The 23,717-nt window shown below is 39.6% G+C and overlaps 1 protein-coding gene across 1 annotated transcript in view; it reads left to right on the plus strand.

Annotated features, from left to right (window-relative positions):
* The first annotated feature begins 7,267 nt into the window (after window positions 1-7,267).
* LOC132114861 (transmembrane protein 132D-like) overlaps window positions 7,268-23,717 on the plus strand; it is a 61,710-nt gene continuing 45,260 nt past the window's right edge. The window contains exons 1-3 of the mRNA XM_059523224.1: window positions 7,268-7,739; window positions 8,155-9,087; window positions 20,667-21,576. Of these exons, the coding sequence (XP_059379207.1) occupies window positions 7,268-7,739; window positions 8,155-9,087; window positions 20,667-21,576 (2,315 nt within the window). The remainder of the gene's footprint in view (window positions 7,740-8,154; window positions 9,088-20,666; window positions 21,577-23,717) is intronic.

The following is a 23,717-nucleotide window of genomic DNA, read 5'->3' on the forward strand; positions in this document are numbered from 1 at the left end:
TCGCGCGGTGGCCAAATTAAGCATCAATTGGCCCGCCGACAAGCCAACTGAGCCGCAGAGAAGCAAGCTCGACGAACGCTTCCTGCGCGCGAGTCAGCCACCTCCCAGCCGGGGCCTTCCATTCTTTCCCGACCTGCATGAAGAGATCGCCAGGTCGTGGAAATGTCCATTCTCGGCCCGCCTCTACATCCCCTCGTCTGATTATTATGGAAATGTTGTGGGGATGGGAGAGCACGGTTATAGAGCGATGCCCCGGGTGGAACAGACGCTCGCGAGCTATCTGTCCCCTGGCGCGGCATCGTCTCTTAAGACCCTGGCATTGCCCTCAAAGCCCCTAAGAACAACATCGGCTTTGGTGGGCAAAGGGTATGTGGCTGCAGGTCAGGCTGGTGCGTGTCTGCACACCATGGCGGTGTTACAGGCATACCAAGCCGACCTGCTTAAGGAGCTAGATGAGGGAGAGGAGATCAAGTCCCACGATATTTCAGAGCTAAGAAGGACCGCTGATATCTCCCTCCGCGCCACCAAGGAGACCGCCCGAGCGATTGGGCGGTCCATGGCAGCTATGGTGGCCGCGGAGAGGCACTTATGGTTGACCCTGTCTGATATGAAAGAGCGGGACAGGGTCTGCCTCATGGACGCCCGATTCAGCCGACTGGCCTGTTTGGCGACGCAGTCAGTTCTGTCGTCGACAGGTTCCAGGAGGCCCGCAAACAAGCGGCGGCGTTCCATAAGTTCCTCCCTCGTCGCTCCCTCTGGGCATCTGGGAAGGAGATGCCCCAGCCGTAGAGGCCCGGGGAATGGAGACTTCACCCACAGGTGGTGGAGCAGATATGGAGTATTTATAGAGTATTTGGCAGGGCTCAAGTAGACCTTTTTGCGACTCAAGAGACCTCACAATGTCCCCTTTGGTTTTGGTTCTCTCTAGTTCATCCAGCTCCCCTGGGACTGGACGCTATGGTACAGACCTGGCCGAGGTTTTGTCTGTACGCTTTTCCCCCTATTGCTCTGCTCCCAGGAGTTCTGGTGAGAGTACGCCTACGTACTCGCTGAAGGTCTACGTGGTGGCTATTGCGGCCTACCACGCCCTTCTCGACGGCCAGTCTCTGGGAAGACACCCCCTAGTTACACGTTTCCTCCGCGGTGCACTGAGGCTGAGACCTCCAGTACGGTCCCGTATTCCCCCTTGGGACCTGGTTGTGGTGCTAGAGGCAATGTGCAAACCCCCGTTTGAACCTATCCAAGATATCTCAGACAGACATCTCACACTTAAAACCTCCTTTCTGTTGGCTATTACCTCTCTGCGGAGAGTGGGAGATCTTCAGGCCCTCTCTGTGGCCCCTACTTATCTTGAGTTTGCACCGGGCATGACCAAAGCGTTCATATACCCTCGAGCGGGATATGTTCCTAAGGTTCCCTCTGTTACACCACGACCTGTAGTGCTGCAGGCCTTCTGTCCTCCTCCCTTTTGGGAGCCTGACCAGGCGAAGCTAAATTGTATGTGTCCAGTTCGAGCGCTGGACACATACATCCACAGAGCTGCCCTGTGGAGAAAAACTGACCAATTGCTTGTGTGCTACGGTACCCCCAAGAGGGGTTCTCCTGCTTCTAAGCAGACTATTAGTCGTTGGATAGTCGAGGTTATCAACGTCACCTATGAGTCCTCTGGTCATCCCCCGCTGTCGGGAGCCAAGGCTCACTCTACTCGGGGTATGGCGGCCTCCAAGGCCTTCCTAGCAGGTGTATCCATGCTGGACATCTGCAATGCTGCGGGGTGGTCCACGCCCTCTACATTCGTTAAGTTCTATGGCCTAGATATGCCAGTCACTCCAGGCGCTTCTGTTCTCCTGTCCTGAGCTGTGCTCTTCGGATACACACTAGGCAGGGGTTTGGTAGTCTGGCGGCGTTGGTACTCATTCCCCAAAGCGCTTTCGACGCAGCTCGAGTTCCTGAAGAGGAACGTCTCTAGGTTACGTATGTAACCCTAGTTCCTCGAGGGAACGAGACGCTGCGTCTCGGAGCCATACCCCCGGCACCCCTGCCGGCGCTTGCTGGTACTCGAAGCTGACGCCAGCTGCGTGGCACGTGCTTTTATAGCTTCCTGGTCGCTTACGTCACCCCGTCGGTGACGTCACGCTCTTCCATTGGACTGATTACACACGATATTCGGAGTCGCGCACGCTGGACTCGTTCCCCAAAGCGCTTTCGACGCAGCGTCTCGTTCCCTCGAGCAACTAGGGTTACATACGTAACCTAGAGACGTTTTTGATGCTAATTTATTTGTTGTATGTTATTAGCTGTTGGTTTCCTTAATTTTAATAGACTGGCAAGATCTCCACAGACAGTTGAGTGGGAGGCTGCAAGGAAGAGCCCTTCATCTGCGTGCACCCCAGTTATGCTGGCAGTTTCAGTAGATGGAAACCGCAAGCATTACCGTTTCAAGAATGCAGCTAGGTATTCAAAACTGTGTATAATGTCACACTGTTGAAACAATATTAATAAGAAAAAAACTCTTTAATGTCCACCAAGTAAAATTAGATTACAAGGTATCATAAACGTTTGTGTACCTGTTGTGTACAAGTTTTTTTTTTTGGATCTGAGGGTCAGGCCATCTTTGAAGACATCATTATAGCTAAGGATGAAGATGTGAGATTTGTGGACTACATCACAAGACATCCAAGCATGTACAATTGCAGATGATTAGACAATATATAGGACTACAATTACCTCCTAATGAAGAATTTGTTTAGGAGAGTCTTATTTTCATAAACCATTTTCCATATTGTAGGTCAGTGGAAGAGGTGTGTGTGGAGAGGAGTGGTCAGCAGCCAGGGAGACCTCCCAAAGATCTGCCAGCAAGGTAGACGAGGAGGGATTGGAGCTCTGTGTCGGATTGTGTCGACACGGAGTGTTGCACTCTGCTTTAAATATGTACGGGGGGGGGGGGGGGGATTTTTGCCTATCCTCTGTACCTGCAAGAAAAGTTGGCCAGTAGGCAAATCACTTTTTTTGTATGGATGTGACCTGGAAATATCGGCCCTACCTCCAAAGAGTTGCAAAAAGATGCCCAGAGCTCCAGCACCTTCTTAACATTAAGCCCTTGCTTTTGGTAATCCATGCCAAAGCACATGATTTTAAATGCAAGGTAGGTGAACGTTGTTATGTGATTATCAAAACTGAACATCTGCAAATTAGTTAGACATTTAGTCATCAATAATTGTTAATGTTATTGTCATTTTATCCCACCTACTTCTCAGCAACAACAACCACCACAAATCATGTTGCCTTGGCCAGCAGAATTATCGAGTATCAAGAGACGTTCCCAGCATCTCTATAATGATACAGATGGTCATGCCAGGATCCGCCGCAAGATCAGGGAGAAGGGGGTCCTGTCATCAGTTGTAGAGAAATACTACTCAGTAGTTTATACCTAGAGTATAAGCACAGCCAAAAAGGATTTTTGGCATGTCTGGAAGAGGTAAAGAGCTGGATGGCTCACAATTTGGTTAAATTAAACTAGGTTCTGTTGTGTGTTCAAGGCAGTGTGGAATGTCTCCTGCTTATGTGTCTGAGCGGATTAGTTTCTGACAGTCATCTAGGTCTTTAAGATTAACAAATAAGATGTTTCTTACTGTCCCACAAACTCATTTAAAGCTGAAAGGGGATCAGGCCTTTGCTGTTGCAGGCCCAAGGCTTTAGAATAGCCTACCATCTGAGATTAGAGAGAATATACATCCATAAATGTTTTTAATGCTGGGGTTAAAAATAATTTCTTGTCATTAGGTTTCAAGGAGTTGGGCTAGTACGTGTTTTATGCATTGTATGTACAGTACCTGTATATTGATTGTAAAGCACTTTGGTTTGCAGGTGCAGTTGTAAATTGCTTTATAAATAAAAGGAATGAATGAATAAAATGAAAACAATTAGTCAATTGGCAAAAAAATTATTTGCCTACTAATTTGTTTATAAGTTGATAAAGTTTCATTTTTTTTACGTATCATTTTAATGCAAACACATTTCATGGTTGCATCTTAGTTGCACCTAAGCGGCCATGCATTTTAATTTTTTAAGTAATCTACCCAGCTCTGTGTACAGTATTGTAGACGTTATTACCTAGGCGAAGCAAAATTTGCTGAAATATAGGCTACAGTAAGAGCGCCTGCATGGTTGTCCATCAGATGCCTGTCAAAGTTGAGTTCGTTACTATAGTAACAGTAAAAACTGTCACGTTGTTATAACGAGAAAACGACTTTCGTTATGTCGAGATAACGAGAAAAATAAGTCGTTATAACGAGAAAACGACTTTCGTTATGTCGGGATAACGAGAAAACCAAAAGGAAAAAAAATATAATGCATGGCTGCTTAGAATTTCCGTATATTTGTAAGATTTGCTTTTTTTATTATTATTATTTGCTTAATTGCTATGTATTTTAAATAATTTTGAGGGTTTGAACTGTTCACAGCACTTGTAACAGTATCTTTTTGGGTAATGTGTAATTTCCCAATATTTTCATAATTCTTACAAACCAAACAATTAGTTGAGTAATGGAGAAAATAATAAGCACATTAACTCATATTGAAAATAATCATTAGATACAGTTGTCTACAAAATAGTTCAAAATGACCTCCACCTCAACCAACTACAAGACTAAATAATCATGAGTTTCAATAATAATAATCAAACAAAATATTATTCACATGGGAAAATGGAATTTAGGTCTTCAGCCCTAGACTGAGATAAAACAACAGTGGCCACATGCCTGTGTCCTAGTGTATGATGCTGTATAACAACTGAAAACTTTTTAGAGACATGGAATAAGTAGACAAAGACATAGACGAGCGTGAAGGAATCATTATTTCCCAACACTAAATGCAAGTTCATCCATTGCCATTTTGCTAAAAAAAAAAAAGAATGATATATTATGAAATGATCAATATGTTGCCTAGAAATACATTTACAAATGTAAACAAATTACATTTACATTTAGTCATTTAGCAGATGCTTTTATCCAAAGCGACTTACAAAATGAGGACAATAGAGGCAATCAATATCAACAAAAGAGTAATGATATACAAGTGCTAGAAAAACAAGCAGTTAGTAAATGAATAGAGTGCAAGTCTAAAAGAGACAAGGTCTTTTTTTTTTAATATAGATAGAATAGACAAATGAACATGAGAGAGGTGTTTTCTAGTACTTAACTAGAAACTAAAAATATGGTCACATCAGTCCCATTTTATAGTCAATACACTGGATGCCTGTCAACAATTTTTTAAATTGTATCAATTACTTAGAAAGCACTGAATTGTCCAGCTCCCACAATCCACTGTGTCCAATTCAATCACAAAATTCTGGGCTCTAATAACTAGATATCTGAATCCACACAAGGAGGTAGATCATTCATTTGTATCAAAAATAATGAAATGGATTCAAAAATGTGAAATTCAATCACACTCTCTGAGTTTCAGTCCAGACTACTGACCATCGCCCATGTCCTTTGTTAAATATATATGTGCGTGGATGCACTGGTTTGCCAACGTCTAATCTTCAACCTCGATCAGAATGTTTATAGGCAAAAGTTCAAGACCGCTTCTGTTCTCAAGCATTGATTTACTCCAACAAAGTTTTATCAATCAATTGCCCGTATTCAATAAATAAGAACCAAATATATAGCAGACAATGTAATAACCTTAGTGTAATTGACAGAATTACAAAAAAATATTTTGCTACCTAAAAGTGAAATATATAACTAGTCGACTGTCACAACCACTAGTCAGCGCTGTCGGCCCTAATCGACTAGTCGGAAACAAAATTGTGCATTTTCCATCGCATCTTTAAGCAAATATAATTTAAGCAAGTATAGGCCAATACAAGTTTGACGTAGGCTAGGTTGAACCACTATATTTTTTTGTCGAGCCTTAAATCTTAACATGGAACTTCACTTACCCCAAAGCGGTGTCAACTAAAACAGTGTGAAACATTGAAAAATATTATCCATACAGCCCTGCCTTTTTTTCGGTGCCATTCCATTAGCCTACTAATCAATGTCCTGTTCCCGGATCAAATTCACATTGCCTTTTCGGTTAGCGTTGAGAAACACCAGCGCATCGACGTGGGAGGGATGGAGGCTACTCCTCTGTCGGGTGACTGTGTTCCTCGCCAGGGAAAAAATTCTCTCGCTTGGGGTGCTGGTGGCATTGCCACGAACGGTTGCTGTTGGCAGTGGGTGTTTCATCCTAAGATGATTATCCATTGCAGACGTATTGCTATTGTATTTTAGCACTGCTTTACATAACTTACAGGTAACGGTGGATGTGTCTACATTTTCTGTGAAGTATTTCCACACATAGGATGACCTTGACCGTTTTGGACGTACCTCAACACCTGACGCCATTTTGTTTCCGACTAGTCGATTAGGGCCGACAGCGCTGACTAGTGGTTGTGACAGTCGACTAGTTGATGAAACCCCTAATATATATATATATATATATATATATATATATATATATATATATATATTCACATAATAATTTATATTAGAGGCAAACTTACTTTGTCATGAACGCACACATACAAACTATAATCTGTCTTGTTGCACTGCGGTCAAGCCAGCCGCCAAGTAGAAAAGCACGGTCAATCTAGCCGCCACGTTATTTCTAGGGTCGCGTATAAACTGCGTATTACGGTAATACCATCAGAGAACTGATCTGAACTAGTAATGGGCGATATAAACGATATGCGATATAAACGATACAAAATTGGCCTACGATAGAGATTCTAATTCTATTGCACTATCGCGATAATGCATGTTTGATGACGCAATCTACCCGCGAAATTTAGAGCAACGAGCTGCAGCCGGCTGCAACGCATCATCTTGAATAAACATGGCTGAAAGCGTCAGCGAAACAGAGGAGCTTGTGAAAAAGACTGGTGCAACATCTATTATTTGGACGTGGTTTGGTTTTAAGCCGTCCGACGAGCAGCAGCAAAATATACTCTTGTAGAGTGTGTGGGGCAAAAGTTCCAGCTAAGAGAGGTAACACGACTAATCTGTTCTACCACCTCAAAACTAAACATGTCGTCGAATACCAGCATTGCCAGGCAATGCAGCCAACCGCAAAATCCAGTACGAAGAACGCAGGACAGAAAAAACAGGATCTGATCCAAACCTCAATCCAACAGTCATTTTCAAAAGGTACTCCTTATATTAGGAAGAGCCCACGATGGATTGAAATTACTAGGGCCATAACTGTTTACTTGTGTAAGGACATGGTCCCTTTTCAAACGGTAGAGAGACGCGGCTTTAAAGCCATGATCAGAGCTATTGATCCACGATATGAGGTGCCAAGCCGCAAATACTTCACAGAAACCGAGATGCCAAAATTGTATGCCGAGGTCCGCGAAAATGTTGAAAAAGAGCTGTGCGACTTGAAATACTTTGCTACTACAACGGACCTGTGGTCGAGCCGTACCATGGAGCCTTTCCTCAGTCTGACCATTCACTATATAACGGATGATTGGAATCTTGGCAGCCGGTGTTTGCAGACGTCGTACTTCCCCGCTGAACATACGGCCGAGGAGATCGCACAAGCACTCAAGGAAACGCTCGAGTCATGGGGTTTAAAAGAAGAACGCCAAGTTTGCATTACTACTGATAACGGAACGAACGTGGTCAAGGCAGCGTCTCTGAATGATTGGACCAGGCTGCAATGTTTTGGACACAGGCTGCACCTCGCCATCGGTAGGTTAAAACATTTTGTGCATATGCATAATATTAGTATTTTAATAAATATCTATATATATAAACCCACTTGGTATTATGAATATTATATGAATTATTTTTTGTTATATATATAACAAAAATAATTCATATAATATTCATATAATAGTGCATAATTATAATATTTTAACATTATACTGTAATATTTGCCTATATTACTGCACAGTAATGTTGCATTTGCGTTTAGAGATGTAGAATTTGCCTCTGATCAGTTGTGTACCCAATGCTATTTTAATGTTGCATTTGTGTTAAGTAATGTTCATTCAATCTTAATCAAGCATTTCAGTAGTTGTAATGATAGTTTTTCAGTGTGTGTGGGGAGAGAGAGAGATTATAGATGGAATTAACTAATAATATCTTACAAATTTGTCAACAGAAAAAAGTGTTAAAGACCCCCGAATTGACCGTGCTGTTGGCGTATGCAAGAAAATTGTGAGTGCCTTTTCATACTCTTGGAAAAGAAGAAAGGAGTTGAAGAAAGCCCAGGCAGAGCACCATCTTCCCTTTCATCGGCTCATCACAGAAACGCCAACAAGGTGGGGGTCACGCCAGATGATGATCCAGAGGGTGCTTGAACAAGAGAAGGCCCTATCACAGGTACTGAAAGCAGACAGGAAAACCAAACACCTGGTACCCACTTGGCAAGATACAGATGTCTTGGAATCTATAAGCAGGACCCTCGGCCCACTGCTGGAATTCACAGACGCGCTGTCTGGAGAAGATTATGTCAGTGTGTCATACATCAAACCCGTTCTCCATCTTTTCAACAACACTGTTCTTGCTGCAGCTGATGATGACACAGAGCTGACCAAGGACATGAAAAGAGTCATCCTAGAGTACTTAAACGAGAAGTACTCAGACCCAAAAACGGTTGACCTGCTGGATATGGCCTCCTTGGTCGACCCACGGTTTAAAGATGCATATATAGCTGATGACCACCAGGAGTTCATCAAGACCAGAGCGGTAGCAGAAATTCTGTCACTGTTGGAGGTGCAAGCTGCTACGGTCAGAGAGCCACTGCCACACACAAGCACACAAGCTGCAGCTGTTGGTGCTGATGGTGCTGAAGCAGCTGTTGAGAGGCAATCGAAGAAGGTAAAACGGAGCCTGGGAAGCTTTTTCAAAAAGGCCTCCGATGGCACAGCTGCTCTCGCTGACAGAGAGGCCATCGAAGTGGAGCTAAAAAGTTACCTGCAGACAATGCAGGTTGATGGAGAGACTGACCCACTGGACTGGTGGCGGCTGCACCAAGCTAATTTTCCAAGGGTGGCTAGACTGGCCCAGAAATATCTCTGTATCCCGGCCACAAGTGCTCCTTCGGAAAGGGCATTTAGCTTTGGTGGCAACATTGTTACATGCCACAGGTCTCTGTTGAAGCCAGAGACTGTGGACAAGCTTGTGTTCCTGGCTAATAATCTTTAGGGCCTAACAAATGACAAATGGTGTGTATTAACAAAATCTCAGTGAGTGCCTGATTTTAGGATTCGTTGTTGTGTTGCTTTTTAACTGAGAACACACCAGACAGGTTTTCTGTTCTTTGCATATTTTGTGTCCTTTAAGAAAATAGGTAAAACTACATTTGCACTTTTTACAGTATGTATGGCATGGCACTACTGTAAAGAAACTTTCATACTTTAAAATTTTTCTTTAGTTGAACTATATGTCCCTTATACTGGAAGCATTTTATTTATTTTGTGCTTTCATTTAGCACTTTATAATGTTTTCATTTGAAGTATCTGTGCACTACACTTGGAAGAATTTTCTTTATTTAAAATAGCCATGCCTAATACTGGAAGTATATCCCTAATTCACAGTGTCCGTTCCTTTATTAACAAGACACCAGTTTTAATTTCATTAGGAGAACAAAATGTTTAAAACCAAATGCGTTACCTTAGGCTGCAGGTTTGAAATATGTTTTTATTTAAAGTATCTGTGCATTACACAATTTTATTTGACTAATTAATACTGGAAGTATTTTCAGTACAGTGTAAGACACCAGTTTTTTTGTTCTCTGCAACTTGGCATTTAAGAACCAAGGACTTAAAAGAAAAGTCTTTCTTTCTAAAAGGCACTACATTTAGTTTATTTATCTGCAATATTGTGTTTAATTACAGTTTTGCTTTTGCACAATAAATGTTCTCAAAACGACATACAACGTTTCTTTATTTCTTAAAAAAAAATAAAATAAAATTAGCAGTTTGGCTTTCCTAAGAGTCTATGTAACCTGTTCTGAAATGGTTCTATTATAATTTATATATCGCAATATATATCGTTATCGCAAGAGGCTGCAATGTATATCGCAATATGGATTTTAGGCCATATCGCCCATTCCTAATCTGAACACAGTTCTCTTCCAGTGAACGCTACCCAACCCCCCCCCCCAACACACAGTCCGTTACTGTCTAATGCTGAATACCAAAATAAAAACCCTCTAATACTCATATTACAAAATAAGAACAATAATATATGCTTGCTGCATCTCTAGATTCGAAAAACTATAAAAAAAAGTTCTAGATTGCACAGACTGGTTCCACCTCAGACAGAAAGTACAGTGTCAGCTGCATGCTGCTGAATCTACTTTCAAAAATCTATAAAAATAAAAGTTATAGATTGCACAGACCACTTTCACCTCAGATTGAGAGTAATCCTTGCCACAATGTCAGCGGCATCGTTTCAGGACTGTCTGATGAGTAATTACAAAACAAGAGCCTCCCACATCTCATAAATAAGCTTCTGCATCTCTACTTTCAAAAATGTATATTAAAAAAAGTTATAGATTGCACAGGCCACTTTTCCACCTCAAATTGACTGTACACCTTGCCACAATCTCATCTGCATCGTTTCAGGACCGTCTGATGTGGAATTACAAAATAAGAGCCTCCCAAATCTCAAAAATAAACTGCTGCATCTCTACATTCAAAAATCTATAAAAATAAAAGTTATAGACTGCACAGACCACTTTCACCTTAGATTGAGAGTACACCTTGTCACAATGTCAGCTGCATCGTTTCAGGACTACGGTTAAAGTGGTAAACCCATAGTAAATGTTGTGGTTATTGTGCGTTAGTAACTACAAATACCACAGTAAAACTACGGTTACTATGGTAAACCCATAGTAAATGTTGTGGTTATTGTGCGTTAGTCACTACAAATACCACAGTAAAACTACGGTTACTATGGTAAACCCATAATAAATGTTGTGGTTATTGGACATTAGTAACTACAAATACCAGAGTAAAACTACGGTTACTATGGTAAATCCATAGTAAATGTTGTGGTTATTGTGCGTTAGTAACTATTACGTTAGTAAAAACTACGGTTACAGTAGGAGAAGCATGGTAAATATGTTGTGGTTACTGTGTATTGGCTACACATGACGTGGTCGAGCAACAGTTTGGCTAACAGTTACTATTGTAAAAATATGGTAAATGTGTGGACTTTTTACACGATCACGATTATCACGCGATATTGGGTTGGTTGATTTGTTGTGCTTGCATCAGTCATGTCTAAAAGCTGAAGACCCATGTCACATCATTATTTATTTAAAACTGCAACAGGTCAATATACAGTAGAGGTTAGCTTAGGCTAATGACAATGGTAGGCTAACGTTAGCTGAGCAGCCCATTGTCCCATAATTTGAGCATACGCTGCCCTTTAAACACACGATCCCATCTAACGTAATGCAGAAAAACTGAAATAATTAAAACAATACGGTTAACCACGTGATATCATTACAAAAAGAAGAGGAAAAAAAGATCGATACCCTTGCTTACCTGTTTGAAGTTGTACGCGCATCAGGTGAACTGGACGAGCCTCGCTGGTGACGTCACTGCCGCTGAAGATGATCCGTGTTATTAGGACGCATCTGCTCTCACCCACCGAAATTAATGTGAAGGATTGGCGTATCATATGCACGTAAAATTGGCATTTGGCGTATGCATTACACGCAACTAGAAAGCGTAAAGCCGTGTTATTTATACGCAGATTGATGAGAACGGGATCCCTTTAACCTACAAGCATACTTCATTGAGTCTCTCTTCCCGCCTGCTTAAGGATGACCGCCTTTCTCCTAGTCCTGCTGTCGGAGGAAAACAGGAAATTTAACACCACTCCGATGTTCTTACAGGGAGTTAGTATCTCAAACGTGTTATACCTTGGAAATAGGGCTGGGTGATATAGCCCCAAAAACATTATTGAATTTTCATATCAGTCGATATTGATAAATGCCATGATAAATGTCAAATCTTTATATCTTTGAAGTTTAGTGGCAGAGTTTTTGCTCCTGGGTGAAAGTTGTGAAAAGTAGAAACCAGACAGATAATTATGGTTTTATTATACTACCCAGCTAACACAAATACGTAACTGTTACGTAACTGCCACGTTATCTGGTGACCAAACTTTCAAAAAAAATTACTCCTAGTCTTTAGCATGATTTCGTTTCCTTAAAAATATTTAGAATAATACAAAGAAAAAAAAATTCCTAAGGCATAAATAACAAACAGTCTTTACCTGAATTGCGGCTCTTTTTGCGTTGTCCCTCTGGAGGTGTTCAACTATAAGATCGTCCATAAAAATATCAACTTTGTCTGTGACAAGTAATTTCTTGTACTATTTTCATCTGAGTTGAAGCCAAAATTACAGGGGTGAAAATGACTTTAGTGAAAGTGAAGGCCAAGTACTAGTAATTTGACCTCTGCACTTAACCCATAAGTTAGTTTACACATTAGGAGTAGTGAACACGCACAGCAAACCTCGGACAGTGGGCAGCGCCAGGGGAGAGATCGGGGGTGAAGAGCAAGGGCATCTCAGTTGTTTTCTGTCCGTATTGAGACCTTTGAGTTACAAGTCTGACTCTAACCATTAGGCCACATCTGCCTTTAGAGAAATGGCAGCACTGTGTTTTTTATTTTTACACAGAGATTTGTAGATCTATTAGTAAAATCAATTGACTTTAGGAATTTTAGTAGCATTGTATTCCAAGAAATATAAAATATTACATCTTAATATCCTTTTTAAATTCTGGTTCTTAACAAAATGTTATTTTGGTATCATCATTTTGAAGGCCCTATACTGTTTAATTTTAAGAAGGAATTGTTCAATTTTTAATTAATGGTCTGAAAAATGCATATCATGATAAATTGAGTTTTTCATTACACACAGGCATGCTTGGTTTGGAAACTGCTCTACCATGTCCAATGGGAGGCTCAAGAAGGGAGACATTTGGATGTCCTCAGTCTCCTGAAGTCTGGTCACTTCAGCACAATGTGTCATTGGTGCGTACAGTGAGGTTGTCCACCTCTGGGTAAGTCTCTCACCCAAAAACTCATGTGCCCTTCTGTGTGCATTTGTATTGATGTATCAATACTCTAAAGTTTATACCATGATCAGCAATGCAACGATTGGCTGACATCAAGACAGCAACATAGCAACATCATATCACATCATATAATTAAAAAAGAAAACGGCCAAGCAGGCAAAATGAAATGAAATGTCTAATAGATAAATAAAATGTATAAATGATTGTTACACAATTCCTAATTGTTCAAAAAGGTTCACTAATTTGTGTATTTGAACAGGTTTGACTTATTTCAGTTCCAAGAGCATGGCCTATTGTAATGAGCAATTCACATTTCTTTAGGGCCAGGAACAAATTAATAACATAGTTTTTACAGTGTTTAATGTGTGAGGCTCCAATAAAATTAAAATAATTATTCCCTCACAAATAAATCTCTCAATGAGTAAAATCGGCTCTATTATTATGGAATACTAAGAACAAGTACATTTATACTTTTAATGATTGATTTCCCTGGTTCTGCCATGATCCTGCCCTTCTGCATGATGCGGTCCTGTGTACACTTTCTCATTCTGACGTCCGTGATAAAGCAAAAGGCACATCTCTTCAACTGAAACGAAGTTAATAAATGCTAGATAAATAATAGATGATGATGATTAAGATTATAATAATTATTATTATTGCCATTATTAATTTAATGTCCTATCATTCTTTTACAGGTCTTCTTCTGTTTAAAGATTTCCTCATTTGGCTGCTTTGGAAGACCGAGTGTCAGCATTACAGAATAGGTGAAAGATGGGTGAAAGCTGGAGAATGACACATGTGTGTTTCCTCTGTATGCATTAATCAGTGGCGTAGTTGAATAGGGCATATACATGCTCAGTCCAACACACACACACACACACACACACAGAGGATATCTGACAAGGAAGAGCAGAAGGGGTTTTACTTAATTTCTTTACCAGAGGCAGATGAAATACAACACAATTACCAGAGTTTAGTTAAACATTAACTTTTCTGAGTGTCCATGGAAAAGTGCAAAACCAATCTAACTGGCTACTAGTTAATCCTGTTCGACTATGTAAGTCTATGTAGGACACGTGCTGAACAAATTCTTGAAACTGCAAATAATAAGTAAGGGATAATGTAGAGCAAAGCGGTTGTTATAGCGAATACAACCCTGACAGGCTGATCAGGAGGAAGCGGAGGGATCTTGAATCAGCCTGAAGGAGTTGTATTCACTATAACAACTGCCTCGCTCTACATTATCCCACTAAATACATGGCTACTTACCAAATAAATAAATCATCTGACACAAAATATTGATTTAAAAATGAGTTTATTGATTTAAAAACAATTGCATAGCTTCTGCTAAAGAAAATAGTCTGTTCTATTTCTATGGTTAGTGTCATGTATTTACTAGCGAAACAAATACGATGACGAGTAGTCTTGATTTTGATGATTTTTTTTGCTGATTAACCAAAAAGAGTTTTTCAGTTAGGAACTCATACAATTCACTTAAAGTGCTCTGGTATACTGCCTGCGCACACACTTAAAGGCATGTTCCTTTTTATTGGGAGCTTTCACAGCCAATCACAAACACTGTTGCTCTCACAGCCAATAACAAACCAGATCAAGTCAACTCAAACAAAAATGAATAGTATTCAAATACAAATGTTAATACACAACACTCCTCCCCTGAAATCTGGAACTCCAAATAAAAAATTTTCATTTCAAACCACCCATACATAATAAAATAGTTAGAATCCTGAGAAGATCGACAAGCCCTTAAGACCACCGTAGAGTAAAAGTTGCAACAATTTATCCATTCTTTCTGTTGAATGTTTTTTCTCACTCGTGTGCATGTAGCTGGAACTATTTGGCTCCAAAATGCAAATCTCAGCTCCTCTGCAGATATGTTCCCCCTTTTATTGATCCTGCTTTATACTATTTGCCCAGTTATTTTTTTATGCTGTAACAAAACTTTGTTCTGTTGTTCAATTTGTTCCTGTTTTAATAAAACTTTTAAAGCCTGTTGTGTAGTTGTATTGTCATTTTGTTTAGTCTTTTCCCTAAAGACTATGACCCCAAAAAATGTGTTTGTATGGTAAAAATCACGAAAAATCTTTAATATTTAAATAGTGTCTTGCCTGACTTACAGATGGTAACTTGATGGTAATAAAATTACAGACATGCGACGTCGAGACTACGTTGTCAGTTGGTAAGTCATGAAATTACCAAAACGTCATGTAACTGGGACAAAGTTGGTTATTTTGTTACCTAAGGAGACCGTACTGACGACGTTGTCAGCTGGTAATTTGATGGTAATAAAATTACAGACATGCGACGTCGAGACTACGTTGTCAGTTGGTAAGTCATAAAATTACCAAAAAGTACGAATAAATTACGTAACTGCGACGTCGTGTGTTAGCTGGGTATTCTATACAAATGCAATACAAATAACAAGATATAAATCTAGCTTTTTTTGTGCCTACGTACACTTTTAGGATGAAATCTACGGAGTTTTATATAAATAAGACCCCTGGTCTTCTTTATAATAGTTATATAAAACAAACTGATTAATCTTTAATCTAATTAAGTCTTTCGAAGTTTTCTGAACTTTGTGACATGAATCCACATACTTCAACAGTACCACACAGAAATAACAACAGGAAACTAAAGCTTCCTCATACTGCAGTAAATAAAGTGCTTTCAAACTTTCTGTAATAAAGACCAGTGGTGTAGATTTAGTATGAAGACTTATGGGAGGGAAACACGTCAGACATCTAAAAACATACAAAGGGCTACAGTCAAGATGCAGATATGACATTTTCCCCCTAAATATTTTTTTTAATGAAGAACATACAGTTCTTAAATATTCTGGAATCACATAATGAATTAGGGTTAATTAATTTTACTTGAATTAACAATTTCCTGTTAATAAAGTAATTGGAAACGAGCAGTTTCACTGAGACATGTAGATGCTAGATTAATTTCTCTTGACATTAGAGCAATAATATATTCCTTCTCTCCATATGTCTCACTATCCTTATCTATAAACAAAAGAAACGCAAACGGAAGAATTTGAGTAAAGCTTCTTATGTCCCCTTTTTTCTTCTTGGGTGGCATCTCCAAATTACAAAAAGGGGCAAAAAAAATATTAAACCGGAATATTAAAATGTTTTTACTCTGGCCTTTGTATGTGGCAGAGACACAGCCCTGGTGACTTACCGTCGGCGTCGTCAACATGCGCGCACACACACACACACACACACCACCCGCTTGCTGCTAGTGCAAGCAAAAAAGTAGTCCCGGCCCGCGCGTGTAGCCTGTCAGATACCCCGCCGCCAATCAAATTACGGCGTTTCTTGTACTGTCGTCGTCATGGCCGTTAGAATCGATCCAAATAGCAGTGCAAAGATCCAAATAGCAGTTCAAATGAGCTTGCTAAATATTGGTGGGGACAAATTTGTAATCTCAAAATATTGATAGGGACTAGTACCTAGCGTCCCCCCCTAAACCTACGCCCATGCTTACAGATACTGTTCCAGTTTGAATAATTAATTGAGAAGCGCGCAGAGGAGCGCGTGCACAGGTGAAGAATCCACAGGTAAAACAACATCACGATGCTGACGGAACAAATGCGCTGCTAGTCTCTCCTATTTAGGGATCAGAGACGTCAGAAACGTTAATGGGACATATCATAGAGAACACCTGTGGCCAAAATGAGCGTCTATTCTCACCTATGGCGGATTCTGCAGATATTCTTGGCAACGATAATCACGGCTGTCACACAAGGTATGTGGAGTTCTTAAAGCCTAATAGTTGGAAGAGCTAGTTCATCATGTTTTGGTCATTGTGTATAGTGTAATAGTATATTTAGAACCAGGGTAAGAGGTTTGTAATACCTGGAAAATGACTGTGCAGAAAGACTGAAAAACATCTTTAAATAGAGTAGGCTAAATGCTAAACTTAAGATGATATAGCCTGGCAATTTATCTAGTCATGTTAATGGGCAGAGAACTGGACATAAATTTGATCAAATACTGTGTTGGCTAAGTACCCCCCCCCCCCCCTTATTTTAAACGTATTTGATAGGTTTAATTAACTGTTATCTTTAATAAAATTAACATACCATAAAAAAATAATGGTTTTAAACACATTAAATGTCAAATTTTTTGCCTAAACTTTTCAAAGGTCAAAACTTTCTTATTACACTAGACAGTATCCAGATATTATTTTTTGAGAGGGATCATTTGTGGCTCACTTTGTGCCCTAGGCAAGATACTTCATATCCAAAGGAAAAGCAGTACTTTTATTTAAGATGTTACTCATGTCCAATATAAATGTGCATGTAAAACACAACTGAACTTGACAATGCATAATGCATTGTCATTGATATCCTGATAGTAGTGTTCCACAGATCATTCTGACAAACAAGAATTTATATTATCTGTATATGTAAGGTACTTGGCTGAAGAAACTACTTTGTTTTCAAGACCTTAACATCCCAGATAAAGGGAATTATGATGAAAATTAAATCCCTATAAAACAGATTTTTCAAAGAGGTTCCATTGGGATTTTTATTGGCATTATTGGATACAGAACTATTCCCAGCTCTTCTTCAAAGGTCTTTGCTCACTTCTCATTCTTTAGTTTCCCATTTCTCTCATTTGTCTCAATTACTTATGGCATCTGCTGAAATGGAGGGTAAATAGAATGGATGCTGACCTGTTGGCCTGCACAACTAGTAATGCTAATGCATCCAGTCCTGCTGATGGCTAGCACAGAGACCCTTACGTGAACTATGCTCTCCAGCCAAATGTGCAAAATTACAAAATGTCACACATATTTAAAACATATTTAAAAGGCAAACCACTCACCACAAAGACAGACAAATAACAATTATATAACTCATCTGATTAGATATTTAGACATTTCTTTTCAGATGAATGAAGATTTAAACATTTATACAACATAAACAGACTTTGCTCTTTCTCAAGTAACACCAAAGAGAAATTTTTTCTTGACTTTATTTCTTCATGAAAAAAGTCTCAGGGGTCACCCCCCCCCATGCAAGTTTTATTGTTGTGTTGAGCACCATGCTCAAAAACAAATGAAACTGTTTTGCAGATGAAAGTGGTCACATACTTTTTCCTGCACTGTGAATGTTTAATTGTGTTGTTTATATTGTTTCTTGAATACCAGTCAGCAGGAGTTTTTCATGATCCTAGTAGAATATTGAATTGATATTGTGGGGTGGATAAAGTACCGAGCTTTGGATGCAATATATTAAATTTACATTGTTTTTTTTTATTTTCATCTTAATAAAATGCAATATTTCAATATGTGGTATGAGACCAGGAAATTGTTAATGCTATCTCTATTTCATACTTGTATATATAAACTTTGAAGTGATTTTTGTAAATTTTTCAAATTGTTTACAGTATTACTGTATTTTCATTTACTGTATTATTACCGTATGAGTACTGCCAAGTTTTTCATTTAGTTTAAACATTTTTAAAAAACAATCCAGTTGTGGTACTGTAATCCATGTTTTTTACCCACCAGGTTGAAAATCCCCCCCCCCCCCCCCATCAGAGCATGCAAAATTTAAAAATCACTAGTAGTCCTTCGTGGAGACATTCTTCAGATTTTGGTTGCCCAAAATGAATTTAAGTAGCCCAAATAATAATAAAAAAAAGACATTGACTGAACTGCACTGCGGACAAATCAGCATGATTAAAAAATAAGAAGTTAAGAGAGTAGGGGTGCAACGGATCACAAAACCCACGGCTCGAATAATATTGCATTATCATATCAGATTTTGAGTAACAGATCAGATCATTTTGCAGATGAGCAAAACAAAAAAAATATGGTTCTTTATTATTTAAATAACAGAATACTTCTTTGATACCACAGCAAAAACTAGTAGCATATAAGGATGTAACAATTCACTCAGCTCACGATACGATGCGATACTATTCACGAAGCTGATTTCACAATACAATTTTCTCACAATTTTTCTTTTAAACAAAATGAGATTTAAGACAAATTATAAATCAAAAGGCATCCTTTTATTACTTGTCCAACAAAATGCAGCACATTTCTTTGTGAAATTTAAATGTCAAATAATAAAACTAACTTGAAATTTTTTTTAACAAATTCCAAATAAAATAATAAAATAAATCTCTTCATATAAACAAATTAAGGCTTTGGCTAAGTGATTTTGCGAGCCCTGCCCATAAAAATCACAATTAGTTCTGATAATGTTCTTTTTAATTGTTGAACATTTTCTTTTTAAAAGTACAAATTACAAATCTTGACCTCCAGCATGCACTATAGCTGAAAAAAGGGAATCACCACTGCGTTCTGGGGACTTTGTATGGCAAAACATACACCGACTGAAAAGCAAAACAGGCCTTACAAAATAATAATAATAATAATAATACAGTAAAAATTAGTTTGTGTTGCTGTGTTAAATTTCAGTCAAATTTGACAAGCTCTCTGATGAGAAACACCATTGGGTGGGGGGGGGTGGGGGGGGGGTGTTGTGGCGGCTTCAGGCTGATGCTTTTTCTTTGCACCCTGTTTCCAGTATTCCATTTGGTGCTGAATGCACTTTGATGTTAATGTAAATGTTATATAAGTTACTACATCTGAACTCGCCTACAAGGAAGGTACATAATTAGTTGATAATCAATCACATTAAAATCATTAAAGCTCCTTTTTTTTTTTTTACAATGCATTCTCAATTAGTAGAGCAAAGTGCTAGAATGCTGAAATAATGGGTTTGATTCTCAGACTATGGATAACTCAATAAAATGTGTACTTTAAATCCAATTCAACGAGTTGCTATGGATAAAAGCATCTGGCAAATGCATAAATGTAAATGCAATGTAAAACAAAATGCATTTTGAGTTACCTAATTCTGCATTTCTGCAGAACTTGCTATATTAATATATTGCTAGCCCGTTCCTCTCTTTAAAAAGTCAAGCGTTCTGTTAGTTAGTGGGGAACAGCAGTCAGTGGCTAATTGGTTTCATTTAGTAGTTGATGGAAGCTCACCTGTTGTTAGCACTGCTTCAACGGCAATCACAATAAAAGACACATGACCACAAGACCACAAACTTGAAAATAAAGTACAAAAGATGTACTTAACAGCAGAGTTTCATAACTCAGTTTTCTTCAGTATTCCATGTTAGCGTGCTGTTTTATGTTACGTCTGTCACTGAATTTAGGGACCATCAGTAAAGTTACATATGACATTGGTGTACACGCTTCCAAAACATCCAACCATTGATTCTCCAAACTGCTCGTCCTATGTAGTGATTACAGAGATGCTGGAGTCTATCACAGCATTTGAGGCCCAAGGCAGAGACTTACAGCACCTGTTATTTAAGGCAGCCTCCCATCCAAGTACTTACCAGGCCAAACCTTGCTTAGCTTCCGAGATTGGGGGTTCCTATTGTTGTATGGAAATAAACAGAGACATTTTGGTGGTTCACAAGACTGAAGAGACCCAGTTTATGCCATGAAATCAACATTACACCTAATTAACCTCTTTTTCTATTTTTGTCTTTGTTCTCCTGCAGAGCTGGACAGTCAGGATATCTCTGATGCCACCAAATCCTCAATCACATATCCGTTGTTCTGTCCTGTAACTTACCAGGTATGGGATGCTGACTACTTTCTATTAAAAGAGGCTGGACAGGACATCATGCGAAATTCCAGCATGCAGAGCCACACACAGCCATTTGTCGTGCTCAGAGCGGGACGTCTCCCTGTTATCAATGCCAGGTATGGCCCACTCTCTACCAAACAGAAGATCCCCTTAGACTTAGTGCAGTCTGTGCAGTTATTCCGGCCCTCACCACCAGTTTTCACCCTCAATTGGAAAGTCCAGTCCTTTGTCCTGACCCAATGGATCTATTCGTCTTCTCCCAAAGTGCGAGTCCTGTTTTACGTTGCTGGGAGAGACTGGGACAGAGGAGAGAAGGAGAAAGGAATGAAAGATGAGCTGCCTTGTGTGACTGTGTATGCCTTCTGGCAGACTCAGGAGGTCCGGGGCTCCTGTGTCATCAGAAATGAGCATAGGACCTGCATGGCAGAGGTTGACCCTCCTGCGGGATGGTTCAGCCCAGTTGAGGGCAGTTCCAGTCGGGAAAGACAAGGGCCGACCCAGGGGAATCCTGTGGAGCTGTATTATCAGGCCAGACCAAGCACGTACGGCCCATGCACAACCAGCGGGGAGGAGGGCAAGAGGTGGGATATGGGTGCTGCAAATACTGGGCAGCCTAAAGCTGAGTACATGCCTGTGACCCCCATGCAGAGGATCGGGAATGTTCGACTCCTGCAGGTCAAACAGGGGAACATGGTGTCTGTTCTCAGACTGAGAGAGGCTGTGGTCATCCAGACTTCCTCAAAACCACTTAAGAAGACTGATATTGCCTCCTTTTATGTCTATGTGAGGAGCTCAGCCAACCTGGATACCTTCTCCCTCAGGTAAGATTTTTGTCAGAAGGGTTTCCCCCTTTTTAGTTAACTTCTTCTCAGTATTTTAATGCTAAGCAAAAACCACTGCTTTAATGCTTTATCAGAAACATACCAATAAACTGGAAACAAGATTTTGAATGGATTATGCATTTTTCCTGAAAATACCAGTAATGTTATCATCCTTTATGGAAGCAGTGCAGAACGTTTAATCCCTTAGTCTTTATGCAAATAGATTTTTTTTGCTTCTCTCCTCTCTGAATGCTTTGGCTGTGCATTCATTGTCATGCTGAAAGTATCACCACTCATTACCCATCAGCTGGGTTTTAATCTGAGTTATGCTTAGTTTATACTCAGACATTCTGTAAAAATGTGCCAAACGGGTTTGGGGCAAGGTGTGTAATTAAGTCTACTTAAAGAATTTGCAGTTACATGTTTGTATCCAAGTTACATTTGTAGAAATGAAGTTTGTGTCTGATTTAGTGTTGCACGTTGCACCGATACTTCAAAAGTATCGCGATTCTCTGAAATTAAAAACGTCACGATTCCTAAATTTATTAGTATCGATACTTCAAAGAATGACTGCGTTCCAGATTTGTAAGAGACGTATTTCATGTTGGTGTGTGCAACGCACGCTTCCAGTGCCTCCCTATGGACGTCTGCGTTTTTTCTCCTCATGCAAGCAGCAAAAAAGCACTACAGCGATTTGTTTGGCCAGACAGTTCATATATAATATCCACATTAATCGGGGATTAAACATGGAGTTATGTTCTGTATGCTAAATATGAGCGTATCTGCACAGCACCTATAACTGCGCTTTGTATCTGCTGATTGCTGATCGAGATTTACATGCTTGGCTCACTGACCCTGTATACTCATTCATTACATTCACGAACGAGATGTATCAGTTCATTCAACTTATTCACGAATGAGAAGATCTCTCGATCTCGTTCAGTGGAGGGCTTATGGGTTCACTACATTCAACAAATCACATGCTCCGTCACATCTTGAGTAACTCTTTGACAGGATAAAACAGTTCACAGAGCTGTTCACGAGCTGCGCATGCGCTGCTAATAGCGCCGAGCTTGCGCGCTGCTGTGGAGGGAGGAACTTCAGTGAACAAGAAATATGAGTCTAGTAGCAACGTATCTTCCGTGATGTCCCCGATGCGCGGGTCGGGGTGGGTAAAGAAATGTTACTTTATTTGCAGGCTGGGGCGGGCCAAATTATTTCATAAAAGCGGGACCCGTGGGTTGGAAAAAAAACCCGACCCGCGCATCACTAGGCTGCATGTGCGAGCACAAGTGATACTGTGGCCGTCGGTCCACGACTGGTAGAAAAAAGATGACGCTCACTAAAGATGACGCTCATTAAAGCTCACTGGCTGAATTTTCTCTTCTGAAAGAAAAGGTTGCACAACTGACAGAATAAGTTACAATATCTGAGATATTGCTGCAAAAAATTTTTTTTTGTTTGTTTGTTTTTTATTTGAATGCCATTGCTTAAATTGATATTATTTATCTTTTGACATTTAATCTTCTGACTTCAGAAACATTGTTTAATATAATCGCTGTTCATATTTTTATTCAAAGTTCAGAATCAAGATAAATGTATTACTCTTATGTTTCTTATGATAACTGAGATAATGCTGCTTAATTTATTCTTTCTTTACCTTGAATGTCATTGCTCTGTTTTATTTTTTATATTTTGATATTTCATATTTTGTTCAAATGTTTAACATATATGCTGTTCATATGTTCATTTATTAGTGTGTTATATGATTAGAATGTTGTCCCGGTTTTAAAATCACAGCACAGCAATGATATTTGAGTGTATTTTCCCTTTTCAGGAAAAGTATCGAAAAAGTATCGAAATCACAATTCTTGACTAGGTATCGGTATCGAAACAATAATTTTGGTATCGTGACAACACTAGTCTGATTGACAACTTGTTTTCAAATATTCTCTGGGTGTGTAAATTACATGATTTAGATAAAGGTGGTTGATGTTGTACTGTTACTGTCCAAAAGTGGACCATTTTATATTCACATTTCAGTATCTGTGTTTTTAAGGTCCTAGAGGACAGCTGGACTTGTTGTTCTTGCCTCCCCCTAATCTCCTTCATTCTTAACATCTGTCTCTGTTGTGTCAGGC

This window comes from Carassius carassius, chromosome 34 (genome assembly GCF_963082965.1).
Source record: "Carassius carassius chromosome 34, fCarCar2.1, whole genome shotgun sequence".
Taxonomy (NCBI): Eukaryota; Metazoa; Chordata; class Actinopteri; order Cypriniformes; family Cyprinidae; genus Carassius; species Carassius carassius.